The following is a 16,931-nucleotide window of genomic DNA, read 5'->3' as shown; positions in this document are numbered from 1 at the left end:
ATCAGGGGGCACGGCGCAGGACGAGGGGGCGTCCGGGCAAGAATAGGAGACGAAGGCGTTAGACGTGGTGCAGTCAGGTGACTGGAAGACAACCTGCCCACCAGGCAGGTAAACTTATGCAGCCCACTGGTACCACGCAGGGCGCACAGAGATAAGAGACGGCAGCCACCGGGCGACTCCGGGGAAGAGAAGACACGTGTACCGTGTATAACAGAGGCCACGCCCCCAAGCAGAGAGCCTCACTGCCATCCCGGGATGACAGAGGCCACGCCCCCAGCGCGGAGCCTCACCGCCATCCCGGGATGACAGAGGCCACGCCCCCAGCGCGGAGCCTCACCGCCATCCCGGGATGACAGAGGCCACGCCCCCAGCGCGGAGCCTCACCGCCATCCCGGGATGACAGAGGCCACGCCCCCAGCGCGGAGCCTCACCGCCATCCCGGGATGACAGAGGCCACGCCCCCAGCGCGTAGCCTCACCGCCATCCCGGGATGACAGAGGCCACTCCCCCCAGCGCGTAGCCTCACCGCCATCCCGGGATGACAGAGGCCACTCCCCAGGGCGGAGCCTCACCGCCATCCCGGGATGACAGAGGCCACTCCCCAGGGCGGAGCCTCACCGCCATCCCGGGATGACAGAGGCCACTCCCCAGGGCGGAGCCTCACCGCCATCCCGGGATCACAGGCCACGCCCCCAATGCGTAGCCTCACCGCCATCCTGGGATGACAGAAGCCACGCCCCCAGCGCAGAGCCTCACCGCCATCCTGGGATGACAGAAGCCACGCCCCCAGCGCAGAGCCTCACCGCCATCCTGGGACGACAGAAGCCACACCCCCAGCGCAGAGCCTCACCGCCATCCTGGGACAACAGAAGCCACGCCCCCAGCGCAGAGCCTCACCGCCATCCTGGGACGACAGAAGCCACGCCCCCAGCGCAGAGCCTCACCGCCATCCTGGGACGACAGAGGCATCCTGGGACGACAGAGGCCATGCCCCCAGGGCGGAGCCTTACCGCCATCCTGGGATCACGGACCAAGAACTGCATTCACCCGCATTATTAACCCCTTAATGATGCGGCCTTTTTTCCCCATTTTCGTTTCCCTCCCCCCTTTTAATAAATCCTAACTCCTTTATCTGCCGCTGTCGGAGCGCTCGCTGTTTGCGGGGCGAGTTGTAGTTTTCTTTTTTTTTAAATCAGTATTTATTGACATTTTTCATATAAACATCCAAACACAGAAGGGTCTGAGCGCGGCGACCACCCGGCCCGCCAAAACAGGATATATGCTCTTAGTGAGGCAAATAAAAGCAATCCCAATGCCGGAATTAACTTAAACGACGCGCCAGGGCACAAGAAGACATCATCAAAAGGAGAGATAAACCAAGACGTAGACCCCTTATACATGAGAGAGAAGGGGGAAACAAACGGGGGCGGGGGAGTAGGGAGAGGGGGGGGAGGGGTTGGGTTAAGAAGCTCAGTCTGCTCCATGGGGTTTAACATAGAGCGTATCAGAGAAAAGGCGGTCAGCGGATGAATTGCAGAAAGGAGAAGCCTGTAAGAGGCGGGGGGAGTTGGGATTACGTGGAGGCCCAAAGTACTTACATTGTACAGGGTCAGTGCAAGGATGTCGTCTGCTCCACGTTGGCTCCAGGACGGACGTACCCCACTGCTCGCCAGGGGGCCCATGTCCCTATAAATTTATCATGGGTCCCATTCGCCCGGCTTGAGAGCTCCTCTAGGTCAGCGAGGAGGTTCACTCTATCCCTCCACAAGTCCACAACGGGAGGCTCTTTGTTTCCAAAGCAAGGGAATTAGGGCCTTGGCAGATCCAATAGCAGAGCCATCAGTTTGTGTTTGATGGGGTGAAAGGTCGAGGTCGGTCTCCACAGGAGAACCACCCCAGGGGAGAGCGACAGGCCAGGTGAAAGCTTTTTCAGAACCTCGCCCACGTCTCTCCAGAAGGGGGATATACGGGGACATTCCCACCATATATGTAGATATGAACCAGTATCCATCTCGCATCTCCAGTTTGTGGTCATGAAGCCATTGTGGGGTTCTATACCACCTTGCTACAAGCTTGTAATGTGATTCCTGAGTGGTGACGCAAGGAGAGAGGCCAAGCGCAGTCTTTAATATGAGCTTAGTCTCACTAGGAGATAATGCTAGATGAAGTTCTCTCCCCCCCCCCCCCCCCCCCCCCCCCCCCCCCCGAGGTGAGGAAGGCTTCGCAGGCTTCGAGGGGGAAATAAAGTGTTTGCGGATGTAAGATATTTTCTAGAATTGGGGGAAAGCCCCTCAATTACCGATTCAGATGGGGTGAGTGTCTGGGGTTTTGTGTGATTTCAGAAAGTCATTTAGGACTTTCAGCAGATGGGTGGAGACGAGGAACGAGAACGTGCGACCCGGGAGAAGGTCCTCTAGGGAGGAAAGGGGGGCCGCATTCGCTAGGGACAAAGCATCTTGAAAGTTTTTACCGTCTAGGGTCTTCCAGACTCCCGCGGAGCCAAGAGTCTATCGATAGGCCCATGAATCTATGTAATGCTGACAGGGTGCAAATGGGGAAGGACCAGGGGCGAGAGTCTTCCCTAGCGTTGCCCAGGTTTCTATTACACCTCTTAAAAGGGGGTTGCTTCTCTGTCTTCCCCTACCTCTCCCCCGCGGGAACCACATATCCTCAAAGAAGGTGGGACCGTAGGCTCCCTTAGCCAGGGACTGGATCATAGGGTCCTTAATCGGGTGACCAGCTCTAACCAGTGGTTGAGCTGGGTAGCCAAATAAAGCTCCCGGGGGCATGGCAGGTCCACTCCACCTTCCGATCGCCTCTTGATCAGCAGACAGTGAGCAAGCCTGGCCCGACCATAGGTATCTGGAAAAAATTGGGCGTAGAGCCTTGAAAAAACTGGAGGGGATGTGGATCGGAAGGAGTCTTATTTTGTATAGGATAATAGGGATAATGGAAGATTTTAAGATATTTTGTCTTCCTAGCCAAGATATGAACGGGAGATCATAGGAACGCAGTCATTTTTTAATTTTCGGCAATAGCGGGGGAAGTTAGTCTGGTACACCAGTACCAAATTAACTCAGGCGAAGCCGGGTATATCAGCTAGTAATACATAAGGGGGAAGCCGTCTGGGCCCGGGCTTTTGCCCGGAGGAGAAGTACTAATGAGATCTTCAATTTCCTGGGAGGTAATGGGAGTCAATAGGGAGGCCCGCTTCTTCCTCATCTAATTTAGGGAGGTCGAGTTCTTTGAGGAAAGAGTCAACCTGTTTCTTGAAGTTGATAGTAGCGTCGGGGGAGAGGGGATCGCGAAGATTGTAAAGGCGGGACTAGAAACTTTGGAATTCCCTAGCGATTTCGGGTGTGGAGGAAACTCTATGGCCTTCTGCGGTTTTAATAGTTTTAATGAAATTTCTAGTTCGGGCCTTTTTGATAAGTGCAGACGTATATCTACTACCCTTGTTCCCCTGTGCATAGGTGACATGTCTGAGGTAAAGGTGTTTTTTGTTGTACTTGGATTCAAGTATGAGTTTGAGTTCCCTTCTAAGGGACGCCAATTCCTCAGAAGAGGTCTTACTCAGGGAAAGTTTCACAACGCGTTCAAGTTTGGAGATTTGAGATAGTTTGTGGTCGATTTCTTTTTGCTGTTTTTTCTTTGCTCTAGAACCAGCAGCAATCAAGAGACCTCTCGTAACGGCCTTATGGGCCTCCCATATCACAGGGGGAGGATATCATCTGACTTATTTAGTTGAAAGAACTCTGCTAGCCTTTCCTTAAGCTGCAGTCTTTCCTCTTCTGAGTCCAGAAGGGAGGGGTTGAGTCTCCAGCGCCATTCGCGAGGGAGGAGGTTCGGAAGGTGTAGGTCCAGATGGGCCGGAGCGTGGTCCGAAATTACTATAGGGTCGATTGAGGCCTTTTCTACGTGTTGGAGGAGGGGGGGAGGACACAATTACATAATCAAGGCGTTGGAAGGAGGAGTGGACCCGCGATAGGAAAGTGTAGTCCCTAGAAGTTGGGTTCAGAGATCTCCAGCTGTCTACCAGATCCAACTCGGAGAGGGAACGAATGAGTTTGCTCAGTTTCCTCTGGGATATGTGCGATTTCCCTACCGAGGAGTCTAGCAGGGGACAGAGAGTGAGATTTAGGTCGCCGCCGAGAATAATCAGGCCGTTAGTGAAGTGTTTAAGTGTCTCTAAGTGTTTAGTCAGCCAAGCTACCTGGTCGGTATTGGAGTATATAAGTTTGCAAGTGTTATTTTGGTATTGTTAAGCAGTCCTCTCAGGAAGAGAACCCTACCTTCCTCATCCGAGTGGCGAGCCTCGCAAGTGAAATTGAGTGATTTGTGTAGCAAGGTGGAGACCCCTTTTGAGGCGGATGATGGGTGAGAGTTGTGGAAGGCGAGTGGATACTGCTTACCCGGTAGGGCCAGGCACCTGTCTCCCCTGAAGTGGGTCTCCTGCAGGAACACGACCCCGGAGCCGTACCTCTCTAACAGCAATGCTATGTGGTGCCTCTTAGCTGGGGAATTCAAGCCATTGACGTTAAGTGTGGCGACGCGGAGGAGGTCCGCCATGTTGCCAGGACAGAGCAGACGAGTATTTCTCCTGCTTGAAGGGAAGAAGAGGAAGAAGAGTTACCCACTTGGCAAACTATGTCGTACAGAGCTTGATTTACCTCTGCTTTAGCCAAAATGCGGACAGAGGCTAAAGGGAGTGGACTCGGAGAGCAGGAGGGGTGGTAAGGAAAAGAGAGGGGGGGGGGGGTTGGGGTATAGGGGGGGGGGGGTTGGGGTATAGGGGGGGGATGGGTGGTAGGAGTAGGAGACGGACAGACAAAAATTACAATCACGTGAACAGATAGTAAATTAGTGACACCCAGTCCAGGAGGGGGTGGACTGGGGTCCAAGTGGGAGCGAGTTGTCTGTGCTTTAAAATCAAAGGACAGACAACTATGACATCAGCCGGTCAGACAGACGCTCAGCGGGTCAGTCAACATCGAATGAACAGATGTAACAGTCGCGGAAAGAGGAAACCTTCTTAAAGAAGAGAAAGGAGAAGGAGAGGGAGAGGGAGGAGACAAAAGTTAGACAATGCAACAGCAATGCACAAGTCAGCTGGGCTGAGGAGTAGAGAGGGCAATGCCTATCTTCTCTGGACCACTTGATGGGTACTGAGACCCCATAGGGCCTGGTCAAAGGGGTGAAAGCAGACAGACACGTTGCTTCGAACAGTCCTGAAAACTAGGTCCTCGAGGGCAGTCCAGCTGAGTGCAACATCAGACAAAAGAAAGAAGAAGGGGCGCCTTCCTGCTCAGGTATCCTGAATGGTTGGGGGTTCCTTCATCTTTGGGGGACTTAGAATCCCCAGCCACCAGCCATGCTTCAGGTGGAGGAAGCTTAGGCAGGCTTGGAAACTCCGGGAGAGGCAGCCAACAAGGCAGTTCTGTAGGGTCCATCTCCAGCAGCGGCGGAGATCCTCTGGGGAGTGGACTAGGAGTCTGCGGCTTTTATAAAATATGCCGAAGGGAAACAGCCAGGCCTAACGTATGTCCCTCGCTCTTAGAGCCTCCAGGAGGGGGCGGAGGTGGCCGGGGAAAGGTCTTGGTAAATCTGAATAGGGGAATCCCCGTACCTAACCCCTTTGCTGAGTCTTGCAGCTTTTAGTACAGCAGAAGTGTCCTGGAAAGACAGCAGTTTGCAGACTACCTCCCAGGGAGGATCCGCAGGGGGAGGGGCGGTCTGAGAGCCCTGTGCACCCTCTCGATGGTTATTGAGGCTGCTCTGTCTGCACCGAGGAGCTGTACAACAATCTCTGAGGTCCCCTTGTGCAGAGACTCAGTGGCCCCGGTCTCAGGGAGCCCCTTGAATCGCAGATTGCATCTCCTGTTGCGGTTCTTCAGGTCCTCCTGGAGGATAAGTGCAGGTTCAGACTGCCATGATGTTCTTCTAGTATATTGGCAGTGGCTGAAGCATGGGAGGTGTAGGAGGTTGAGGCGGTCTCTAAATCCTCCACCCTGCCGCCCATCTGTTTGATATCTTCCTTTATTTCGGTGAGCTCAGCCATGATGGGGTTAAGGGCATTAGATATTAACTCCCTCATAAAACCCCGGGACACTCTGAGTCCTCTGAGGAAAGGTCCCCCTCCTTACTGTGAGCTGCAGCAGGTCCCTGAGCCGGCGCCATCTTGGAGGACGGGAGCCTCGCTCCTTCAGGTAGCGCTGCATGCCTGTCTGATTTTTGGATGGTTTGGGGGTGCAGGGTTGTTCTCCTCCCTTGTCCCTCGCGATCCCTCTCATTTCCGCGGCTGTGGATGAAGCGGGGAGACCTCGGGGAGCGCTGTGCTGAGGGAGCTCCGGTCTCAAGCAGCCATGTTGCTCCGTGGCCAGGCTCCGCCCCCCCCAAGTTGTAGTTTTCAATGGTTCCATATAATGTAGGGAAAAACCTTTAAAAAATTCTAAGTAGAGAGAAATGGGGGGAAAAAATGACATTCCGCCATCTTTGAGTGCGTCTTGTTTCTACGGCGCACAAACGGCCCGCCGCCCTTATCCTGCGGCCCGCCGCCGCCCTTATCCTGCGGCCCGCCGCCGCCCTTATCCTGCGGCCCGCCGCCGCCCTTATCCTGCGGCCCGCTGCGATTACTGCGACACAGACTTGTATTTTTTTCAGAGCTTAGTTTTGCTCCGTTACTTTGTGCCGCCATCTTCTGCGCGCAGTAACGGTTTTATTTCCCGCCGTAGCGGTGTGAGGGCGCACTGTCTGCGGGACGTCCGGTAGTTTACGGTCGTAACAATTCGCAATATGTACGACCGACTGATTGCTTTTTTTCTGGGAGAAACTAACCAAAAAAGTGCATTCTGGCGTTCTGTATTTTCCTCCGGGCGGCGCTCACCGTGCGGTAAATAATGGGCTGCTTTTATAGAGCGGACCTTTACGGACGCAGCGATACCAGATCTGGATTTTGTTTTATGGCTTATTATCGTTCATTATAGATATGCCGAGGGGCGTATACAAAACAAGGGGCGTATACAAAACAAGGGGCGTATACAAAACAAGGGGCGTATACAAAACAAGGGGCGTATACAAAACAAGGGGCGTATACAAAACAAGGGGCGTATACAAAACAAGGGGCGTATACAAAACAAGGGGCGTATACAAAACAAGGGGCGTATACAAAACAAGGGGCGTATACAAAACAAGGGGCGTATACAAAACAAGGGGCGTATACAAAACAAGGGGCGTATACAAAACAAGGGGCGAATAGAAAACAAGGGGCGTATAGAAAACTTCATTGATCGTATTTTTAATCCTTTTTTTTACCCCCCTGGGGGAGCACAACATGTGATGCTTTGATGGCTCCTGCGGTATGATGTCATGCTACGGCATGACATCATACTGCGATCGGCTGGCAGTCTATCAGGCCACCCCACGGGGACGGCTTCATGGGCAGTCACATACGGCAGCCCTGGATCTTTCAGAAGGACCCCGACTGCCATGACCCCCACACGGCTCCGTCTTCATACATACCCCGACCCCGCAGGACGTAACGGTACACCCTATAGCAGGAAGGGGTTAACAGCACTCACATGGCGGTCTTTACTAAACTGGCCACTTCTGACATCATATCGGCTACGGCACGTATTAACCCCTTACTGCCCTCACAGGCTGTACACTGCTGACAGCGGGGCTCCTGCTCAAAGGCCCAGCGTCCGCAGGCGGATTAGATTCACAGTCCAAGCCCCCCACAAGGGAGCGCGGCGCCCGCACCTCGCTGCGCAGACGCGGAGGACAAGTCGCGCCACGCCATTCTGCTGCGGTTCTCGCACAGCGGGCTTCCCATGCTGTCAGTGGAAGCCGTCCGATCCGCGACCTGTCGGCCAATGACGCTGCAGATGGGCCGCAGCTTCCGCAGGTGGAATCCAACCCGCCGGACATAAGGTCTAATGGCCAGCCGCGGAGACCCCCAGATCCTGCCGCTTAACCCCTTCCATGCCACAAGCCATAGTGACTGCAGCCGGTGAGCAGCTGACCGGGGTGGGGGGGCTCCATCACCCACCGGCGCACCATCGCAGGGTACCAATGGGTTTCCATGGCAGCCGGAAGCCTAATAAAGACTTCCATGTCTCTGCAACGCCAGCAGAGACCCCACGCCGCAGTACCAACTAGACCCAGGAGGGGGCAGGAATACCGGGAAGCACTCCTAGGAGTCGAGACGTTGCTTTAGTCGTTTGGAGGAATAACCCCTCCGGGTCTGCACTGGCGGGCCGCAGCTGCTCCTCCGGGGTCTGCACTGGCGGGCCGCAGCCGCTCCTCCGGGTCTGCACTGGCGGGCCGCGTTCACGCAGGGCAATTTGCTGCAGAAATGCCGTCCGGAATTTCGCCGTGGCAAATCCGCCTGCGACCGCTGAGTTTAGCGGGGATTTCTCAGAAATCTCGTCCACACGGGGCGGCGAATCTGTTGCGGCAAAGTCGGCGTTGTGGCGCGGGTTCCTGGGCCGCAGCAGGTTCACTTTTTTCCCCCGTTGTGGCTGCGCTCTCGTCTATGGGAGCGCCGGCCGCAGCAGGCGAGCGTGCGGAAAAGCCGCGCCCCAAACCCGAGACTCGGTGCCGCGGGGTTCAAAGCAGCGCTTTTCTGGCGGCAATCTTGCAGCGGCCAAACTGCGAGATTTCCGCCCGGATTCCGGCGTGTGATCCCAGCCTTACAGAGGCCTCCGTGTCACTGCCAGGCCCCCTCCGGCAGAGGCTGCGGTACGTCAGTACTGCAGTGTATTATCGCATCCTCCGCCTCTTCACAAACTACTAAAAACTGGCAAAAAAGTTTTGTTTTTTTTTAAATTAAAGCCAGGCAGACTTCCTGGTATAAATCACACCCAGCGGCGGTCTGGGACATCGGCTCCTCCCCTCCCAACAAGCTCCACCCACTTTATAGAACACTGGCACACAAATGGCGTCTTCGTACGGCCGACACCGAAGCGTCAGCAGCGCCCCCACCCCCGAGGATACGGAAACACTGCGGAGTACAGACGGCCGCCCAACGGATCGCACAGCAGGCGCCCGCGTACCGGGTGACCCTGATACTTCCCACAGCTGAGGGTTTGTTACAGTGTATCAGCGGAGGCGACATGTGACGACCCCCGGCACGCAGCAGGTGTGACGCTCGGGGGCTGCTCTCCACAGCAGAGAGATCTGCACCAAACCCCCCGGCGAGCGGACCCCCGAGTGTAACATGCGCTGCGTGCTGGTGGGTCGTTACAGTGTAGCCTGGAGCCGGAGGAGGTTGGAGTGCGCCAGGAGGCGGTCCTACACGTCGGCGCTGGTCATCGCGGCTTTCACACATTTCCAAAGCAGCCCGGGAAAAGGGCGTGGCCAAAACAGCAGCACGATTTTGGTGCAATTTTTGGCGCAAAGTAAGCCAAGTGACCAGACGGTCGTACAGCGCGGCAACAGAGCGCTCAGCGGCAACCGCCATGTTATAAGGCGTCCGCCGCACGGCTGAGCGGTCTGAGCGCCGTCACAGCAGCGGGCTTATGGCAAACAAGACCCACGACTCACACTGCTGCGGACGCCGGTGTTGGTGAATGACCCCCCCGCCAGCAGCGGATGACCCCCCCCCCCCCCGCCAGCAGCGGATGACCCCCCCCCCCCCCGCCAGCAGCGGATGACCCCGCCGCCCGCCAGCAGCGGATGACCCCCCCCCGCAGCGGATGACCCCGCCGCCCGCCAGCAGCGGATGACCCCCCCCCCCCGCCAGCAGCGGATGACCCCCCCCCCCCCCGCCAGCAGCGGATGACCCCCCCCCCCCCCCCGCCAGCAGCGGATGACCCCCCCCCCCCGCCAGCAGCGGATGACCCCCCCCCCCCCGCCAGCAGCGGATGACCCCCCCCCCCCGCCGCCCGCAGCGGATGACCCCCCCCCCCCGCCGCCCGCCAGCAGCGGATGACCCCCCCCCCCGCCGCCCGCCAGCAGCGGATGACCCCCCCCCCCGCCGCCCGCCAGCAGCGGATGACCCCCCCCCCCCCGCCGCCCGCCAGCAGCGGATGACCCCCCCCCCCCCCCGCCCGCCAGCAGCGGATGACCCCCCCCCCCCCCGCCAGCAGCGGATGACCCCCCCCCCCCCCCCCCGCCCGCCAGCAGCCGATGACCCCCCCCCCCCCGCCCGCCAGCAGCCGATGACCCCCCCCCCCCCCCGCCCGCCAGCAGCCGATGACCCCCCCCCCCCCCAGCAGCCGATGACCCCCCCCCCCCCCCGCCCGCCAGCAGCCGATGACCCCCCCCCCCGCCCGCCAGCAGCCGATGACCCCCCCCCCCCCGCCCGCCAGCAGCCGATGACCCCCCCCCCCCCCGCCAGCAGCCGATGACCCCCCCCCCCCCCCCGCCCGCCAGCAGCCGATGACCCCCCCCCCCCCCCCGCCCGCCAGCAGCCGATGACCCCCGTCACTCCCAGCGTATGGAGATGGCGGGAACCAGAGAAGATGAAAGCCATCAGAGCGGCAGAGCCGGTTTTACCGGATGATCCGCCGCTGAGAGCTCAGCACCTATCGGGTTACACGGAGCGCGGGAGACGCACCTCACATCCCCCGGGGGGCGCCACTACAAGACCCAGATGGCCTCACAGGGGGCCCCACATCCCCAACAGGGGACACAATAATGGGGATGGGGGGGGGCCCTGAGCCCTATCATAAGGGAGCCCCCCAAAATATGCAGGGAGTAAAACCATAAGGGAGCCCCACACCCGGTCACCAGCGGGGGGCGCTGCTCAGGGGACGGGGGCACAATATTGAGGTCACTGGGCCCTCAGGTAACATAAAGGAGCCACGGGGGCCCCAAAATGTGCAGAACCAGACAGCAGCCACACACACCCCAGCAGGCAGGGGGCGCTGCAGGCCGCTGCCCTCCACAGCAGGGGCCACACACACCATGCAGGGTCACCCTGTCCGGAGGAGTCACGTGGGGCGAGGTCACGTGCACTGCAGGGGTCACAGCACCGGCTCCCTCTCACCTTGTAGCGGTCGAAGCCGCTGAGCTGCTCGGCAGTGACGTACTCCCCGCAGCGGGACATGATAGCGGCGGCGGCGGCCGGCTGACTGACAGGAAGCGCCGGCGCTGAGCGGCCACGACTGACCGGCCTGTGACGTCACGTCCGTAGTAGGGGGCGGGGCCGGCGCATCGGCTGATTCCACAACAAGGCGGAGTCTTCAGGGACAACGCCCCCTTATTCCCCGCCTATTCCGGGGTCATGTGACGAGGGAAGAGCCCATTCATCATAGGGGGACAAAAAAAATCACATCTGTTTGCTCGGCCGGCCTGCTGAGACATGTAGTTCTTCACCGAATGGTCTGGAATAACAAAAAGAGGGAGGTTGGTGACGATGTGGGGGAGTTGCCCCTAGCAACCTATCAGCTTTCTGCTTTCGTTTTCTAATCTGGTTGCTAAGGGCAACGGCTCCTCTGTACGTCCTCATCAGCGCAGACCACGTGGTGCTCTTTACCTCCTTAGTGAAAGTGGGGGCACAAGAATGCTGGGGGTATTCATGTCCAGGAGCCATCACTGCTCCTCCGCGGCCGCACGTTGTGTCAGCGCCATGTTAGGGTAACAAAAGGTGATCACATTTTCCCAGGGTCAAAGCAGGACAAATGGGTGTGGTCAGGGGGCCCCTGTGGGGGTCACTATTACTACTGAGGCCCCTGTGGGGGTCATTATTACTACTGAGGCCCCTGTGGGGGTCACTATTACTACCGAGGCCACAGTGGGGGTCACTATTACTACTGAGACCATTGTGGGGGTCACTAATACTACTGAGGCCATTGTGGGGGTCACTAATACTACTGGTGCCATTGTGAGGGTCACTATTACTACTGAAACCACTGTGGGGGTCACTATTACTACTGAGGCCACTGTGGGGGTCACTATTACTACTGAAACCACTGTGGGGGTCACTAATACTACTGGTGCCATTGTGAGGGTCACTCTTACTACTGAAACCACTGTGGGGGTCACTAATACTACTGAGGACCACTGTGGGGGTCACTAATACTACTGAGGCAATTGTGGGGGTCAATATTACTACTGAAACCACTGTGGGGGTCACTATTACTACTGAGGCTACTGTGGGGGTCACTATTACTAGTGAAACCACTGTGGGGGTCACTATTACTACTAAGGCCACTGTGGGGGTCACTATTACTATAGAGGGCACTGTGGGGGTCACTATTACTACTGAAACCACTGTGGGGGGTCACTATTACTACTGAGGCCACTGTGGGGGTCACTATTACTACTGAGGCCACTTGGGGTCACTCTTACTACTGAAACCACTGTGGGGGGTCACTATTACTACTGAGGCCACTGTGGGGGTCACTATTACTACTGAGGCCACTGTGGGGGGTCACTATTACTACTCTAGGCCCTCAGTAGTGATAGTGACCACCTCAGTGGCCTCAGTAGTAACAGAGACCGCCATAGTGGCCTTAGTAGTAATAGTGTCCTCCACAGTGGCCTTAGTAGTAATAGTGACCTCCATAGTGGCCTTAGTAGTAATAGTAACCACCGTAGTGCCCCCAGTAGTTATAGTGACCCCCACAGGAGCCTCAGTAGTAATAGTGGCCCCCACGGTGGCCTCAGCAGTAATAGTGTCCTCCACAGTGGCCTCAGTAGTAATAGTGTCCCCCACAGGGGCCTCTGTAGTAATAGTGTCCTCCACAGTGGCCTCTGTAGTAATAGTGTTCTCCACAATGGCATCGGTAGTGATAGTGTCTCCCACAGTGGCCTCAGTAGTGATAGTGTCCCCCACAGGGGCTTCTGTAGTAAAAGTGTCCCCATAGTGGCCTCTGTAGTATTAGTGACCCCCACAGTGGCCTCAGTAGTAATAGTGTCCTCCACAGTGGCCTCAGTATTAAGAGTGACCTCTATATTTGCCTTAAATAGGGACCTCTATATTTGCCTTAGTAGTAATAGTGGCCCCAGTAGTAATAGCATCCCCCTAGTGGCCTCAGTAATAATAGTGTCCTCCACAGTGGCCTCTGTAGTAATAGTGACTCCCACAGGGGCTTCAGTAGTAATAGTTTCCCCCACAGGGGCCTCAGTAGTAATAGTGGCCCCACAGTGTCCTCGGTAGTAATAATGTCCTTCACAGTAGCCTCAGTAGTATCAGTGACCCTCATAGTGGCCTCAGTACTAATAGTGATCCCCACAGTGGCCGCAGTAGTACTAGTGACCTCCATAGTGGCCTTAGTAGTAATAGTAACCACCGTAGTGCCCCTAGTAGTAATAGTGACCCCCACAGGGGCCTCAGTAGTAATAGTGGCCCCCACGGTGGCCTCAGCAGTAATAGTGTCCTCCACAGTGGCCTCAGTAGTAATAGTGTGCTCCACAGTGGCCTTGGTAGTGATAGTGTCTCCCACAGGGGCTTCAGTAGTAATAGTGTCCCCCACAGGGGCCTCAGTAGTGATAGTGGCCCCACAGTGTCCTCAGTAGTAATATTGTCTTTCACAGTGGCCTCAGTACTAACAGTGACCCTCATAGTGGCCTCAGTACTAATAGTGATCCGAATAGTGGCCTTAGTAGTAATAGTGTCCTCCACAGTGGCCTCAATAGTAATAGGGACCCACATACTGCCCCCTGTAGTAATAGTGACCCCCACAGGGGCCTCAGTAGTAATAGTGTCCCCCACAGTGGCCTCAGTAGTAATAGTGGCCCCACAGTGGCCTCTGTAGTAATAGTGGCCCCCACAGGGGCCTTAGTAGTGATAGCGTCCTCTACAGTAGCTTCAGTATTAATAGTGACCCACACAGTGGCCTCAGTAGTAATAGTGTCCTCCACAGTGGCCTCAATAGTAATAGTGACCCACATACTGCCCCCTGTAGTAATAGTGACCCCCACAGGGGCCTCAGTAGTAATAGTGTCCCCCACAGTGGCCTCAGTAGTAATAGTGACCCCACAGTGGCCTCAGTAGTAATAGTGACCCCCACAGGGGCCTCAGTAGTGATAGCTTCCCCTACAGTAGCCTCAGTATTAATAGTGACTCACACAGTAGCCCCAGTAGTAATAGTGTTCCCATAGTGGCCTCAGTAATAATAGTGACTCCCACAGTGGCCTCAGTAGTAATAGTGTCCTCCACAGTGGCCTCAATAGTAATAGTGACCCACATACTGCCCCCTGTAGTAATAGTGACCCCCACAGGGGCCTCAGTAGTAATAGTGTCCCCCACAGTGGCCTTAGTAGTAATAGTGGCCCCACAGTGGCCTCAGTAGTAATAGTGGCATCAGTAGTAATAGTGACCCCCACAGTGGCCTCAGTAGTAATAGTGTCCACCAGAGTGACCTCAGTAGTAATAGTGTCCCCACAGTGCCCTCAGTAGTAAAAGTGTCTCCATAGTGGCTTCAGTAGTAATAGCATCCACACAGTACCCTTAGTAGTAATAGTGTCCCGCACTGCGTCGTCATTAGTAATAGCATCCCACACAGGGGCCTCAATAGTAGTAGCGTCCCCCAGAGTGGCCTCAGTAGTAATAGTGTCCCTCAACCAGGCCTCATTAGTTACAGTATTCCCCACAGTGGGCCCAGTAGTAATAGTGTCCCCCACAGGGGCCTCAGTAGTGATAGTGGCCCCAGAGTGTCCTCAGTAGTAATAATGTCCTTCACAGTGGCCTCAGTAGTAATAGTGACCCTCATAGTGGCCTCAGTACTAATAGTGATCCCAATAGTGGCCTTAGTAGTAATAGTGTCCTCCACAGTGGCCTCAATAGTAATAGGGACCCACATACTGCCCCCTGTAGTAATAGTGACCCCCACAGGGGCCTCAGTAGTAATAGTGTCCCCCACAGTGGCCTCAGTAGTAATAGTGGCCCCACAGTGGCCTCTGTAGTAATAGTGGCCCCCACAGGGGCCTTAGTAGTGATAGCGTCCTCTACAGTAGCCTCAGTAGTAATAGTGACCCACACAGTTGCCCCAGTAGTAATAGCGTCCCCATAGTGGCCTCAGTAATAATAGTGACTCTCACAGTGGCCTCAGTAGTAATAGTGTCCTCCACAGTGGCCTCAATAATAATAGTGACCCACATACTGCCCCCTGTAGTAATAGTGACCCCCACAGGGGCCTCAGTATTAATAGTGTCCCCAACAGTGGCCTTAGTAGTAATAATGGCCCCACAGTGGCCTCAGTAGTAATAGTGGCATCAGTAGTAATAGTGACCCCCACAGTGGCCTCAGTAGTAATAGTGTCCACCAGAGTGACCTCAGTAGAAATAGTGTCCCCACAGTGCCCTCAGTAGTAAAAGTGTCTCCATAGTGGCTTCAGTAGTAATAGCATCCACACAGTACCCTTAGTAGTAATAGTGTCCCGCACTGCGTCGTCATTAGTAATAGCGTCCCACACAGGGGCCTCAATAGTAGTAGCGTCCCCCAGAGTGGCCTCAGTAGTAATAGTGTCCCTCAACCAGGCCTCATTAGTTACAGTATTCCCCACAGTGGGCCCAGTAGTAATAGTGTCCCCCACAGGGGCCTCAGTAGTGATAGTGGCCCAACAGTGTCCTCAGTAGTAATAATGTCCTTCACAGTGGCCTCAGTAGTAATAGTGACCCTCATAGTGGCCTCAGTACTAATAGTGATCCCAATAGTGGCCTTAGTAGTAATAGTGTCCTCCACAGTGGCCTCAATAGTAATAGGGACCCACATACTGCCCCCTGTAGTAATAGTGACCCCCACAGGGGCCTCAGTAGTAACAGTGTCCCCCACAGTGGCCTCAGTAGTAATAGTGGCCCCACAGTGGCCTCTGTAGTAATAGTGGCCCCCACAGGGGCCTTAGTAGTGATAGCGTCCTCTACAGTAGCCTCAGTATTAATAGTGACCCACACAGTTGCCCCAGTAGTAATAGCGTCCCCATAGTGGCCTCAGTAATAATAGTGACTCCCACAGTGGCCTCAGTAGTAATAGTGTCCCCCACAGTGGCCTCAGTTGTAATAGTGGCCCCACAGTGGCCTCAGTAGTAATAGTGACCCCCACAGGGGCCTCAGTAGTGATAGCTTCCCCTTCAGTAGCCTCAGTATTAATAGTGACCCACACAGTAGCCCCAGTAGTAATAGTGTTCCCATAGTGGCCTCAGTAATAATTGTGACTCCCACAGTGGCCTCAGTAGTAATAGTGTCCTCCACAGTGGCCTCAATAGTAATAGTGACCCACATACTTCCCCCTGTAGTAATAGTGACCCCCACAGGGGCCTCAGTAGTAATAGTGTCCCCAACAGTGGCCTCAGTAGTAATAGTTGCCCCACAGTGGCCTCAGTAGTAATAGTCGCATCAGTAGTAATAGTGACCCCCACAGTGGCCTCAGTAGTAATAGTGTCCACCAGAGTGACCTCAGTAGAAATAGTGTCCCCACAGTGCCCTCAGTAGTAAAAGTGTCTCCATAGTGGCTTCAGTAGTAATAGCATCCACACAGTACCCTTAGTAGTAATAGTGTCCCGCACTGTGTCGTCATTAGTAATAGCGTCCCACACAGGGGCCTCAATAGTAGTAGCGTCCCCCAGAGTGGCCTCAGTAGTAATAGTGTCCCTCAACCAGGCCTCATTAGTTATAGTATTCCCCACAGTGGGCCCAGTAGTAATAGTGTCCGCCACAGGGGCCTCAGTAGTGATAATGGCCCCCACAGTGGCCTCATTAGTAATAGCATTCCCCACAGGGGCATCAGCGGTAATAGTGACTCGCACTGTGGCCTCAGTAGAAAAGTGTCCCCCACTGTGGCCTCAGTAGTAATAGTGACCACCACAGGAGCCTCAGTAGTAATAGTGTCCCCCACAGTGGCCTCAGTAGTAATAGTGACCCCCACAGTGACTCAGTTGTAATAGTGTCCCCACAGAGGCCTCAGTAGTAATAGGGACCCCCACAGTGGCCTCAGTAGTAATAGTGTCCCCCACATGGTCGCAGTTATAAAAGTGTCCCCACAGTGG

The 16,931-nt window shown here is 55.7% G+C and overlaps 1 protein-coding gene across 2 annotated transcripts in view; it reads right to left on the bottom strand.

Annotated features, from left to right (window-relative positions):
- SELENOI (selenoprotein I) overlaps nt 1–11,136 on the bottom strand; it is a 29,127-nt gene extending 17,991 nt beyond the window's left edge. For both annotated transcript variants that reach the window (XM_066594424.1, XM_066594430.1), the window contains exon 1: nt 10,991–11,136. In XM_066594424.1, the coding sequence (XP_066450521.1) occupies nt 10,991–11,050 (60 nt within the window). In that variant the 5' untranslated portion in view covers nt 11,051–11,136. The remainder of the gene's footprint in view (nt 1–10,990) is intronic.
- Between the last annotated feature and the right edge of the window lie 5,795 nt (nt 11,137–16,931).

The sequence above is a fragment of the Eleutherodactylus coqui genome, chromosome 1 (assembly GCF_035609145.1).
Source record: "Eleutherodactylus coqui strain aEleCoq1 chromosome 1, aEleCoq1.hap1, whole genome shotgun sequence".
NCBI lineage: Eukaryota > Metazoa > Chordata > Amphibia > Anura > Eleutherodactylidae > Eleutherodactylus > Eleutherodactylus coqui.
The sequence above is the reverse complement of the archived record's forward strand: the minus strand, read 5'-3'. Positions and strand labels throughout refer to the sequence as shown.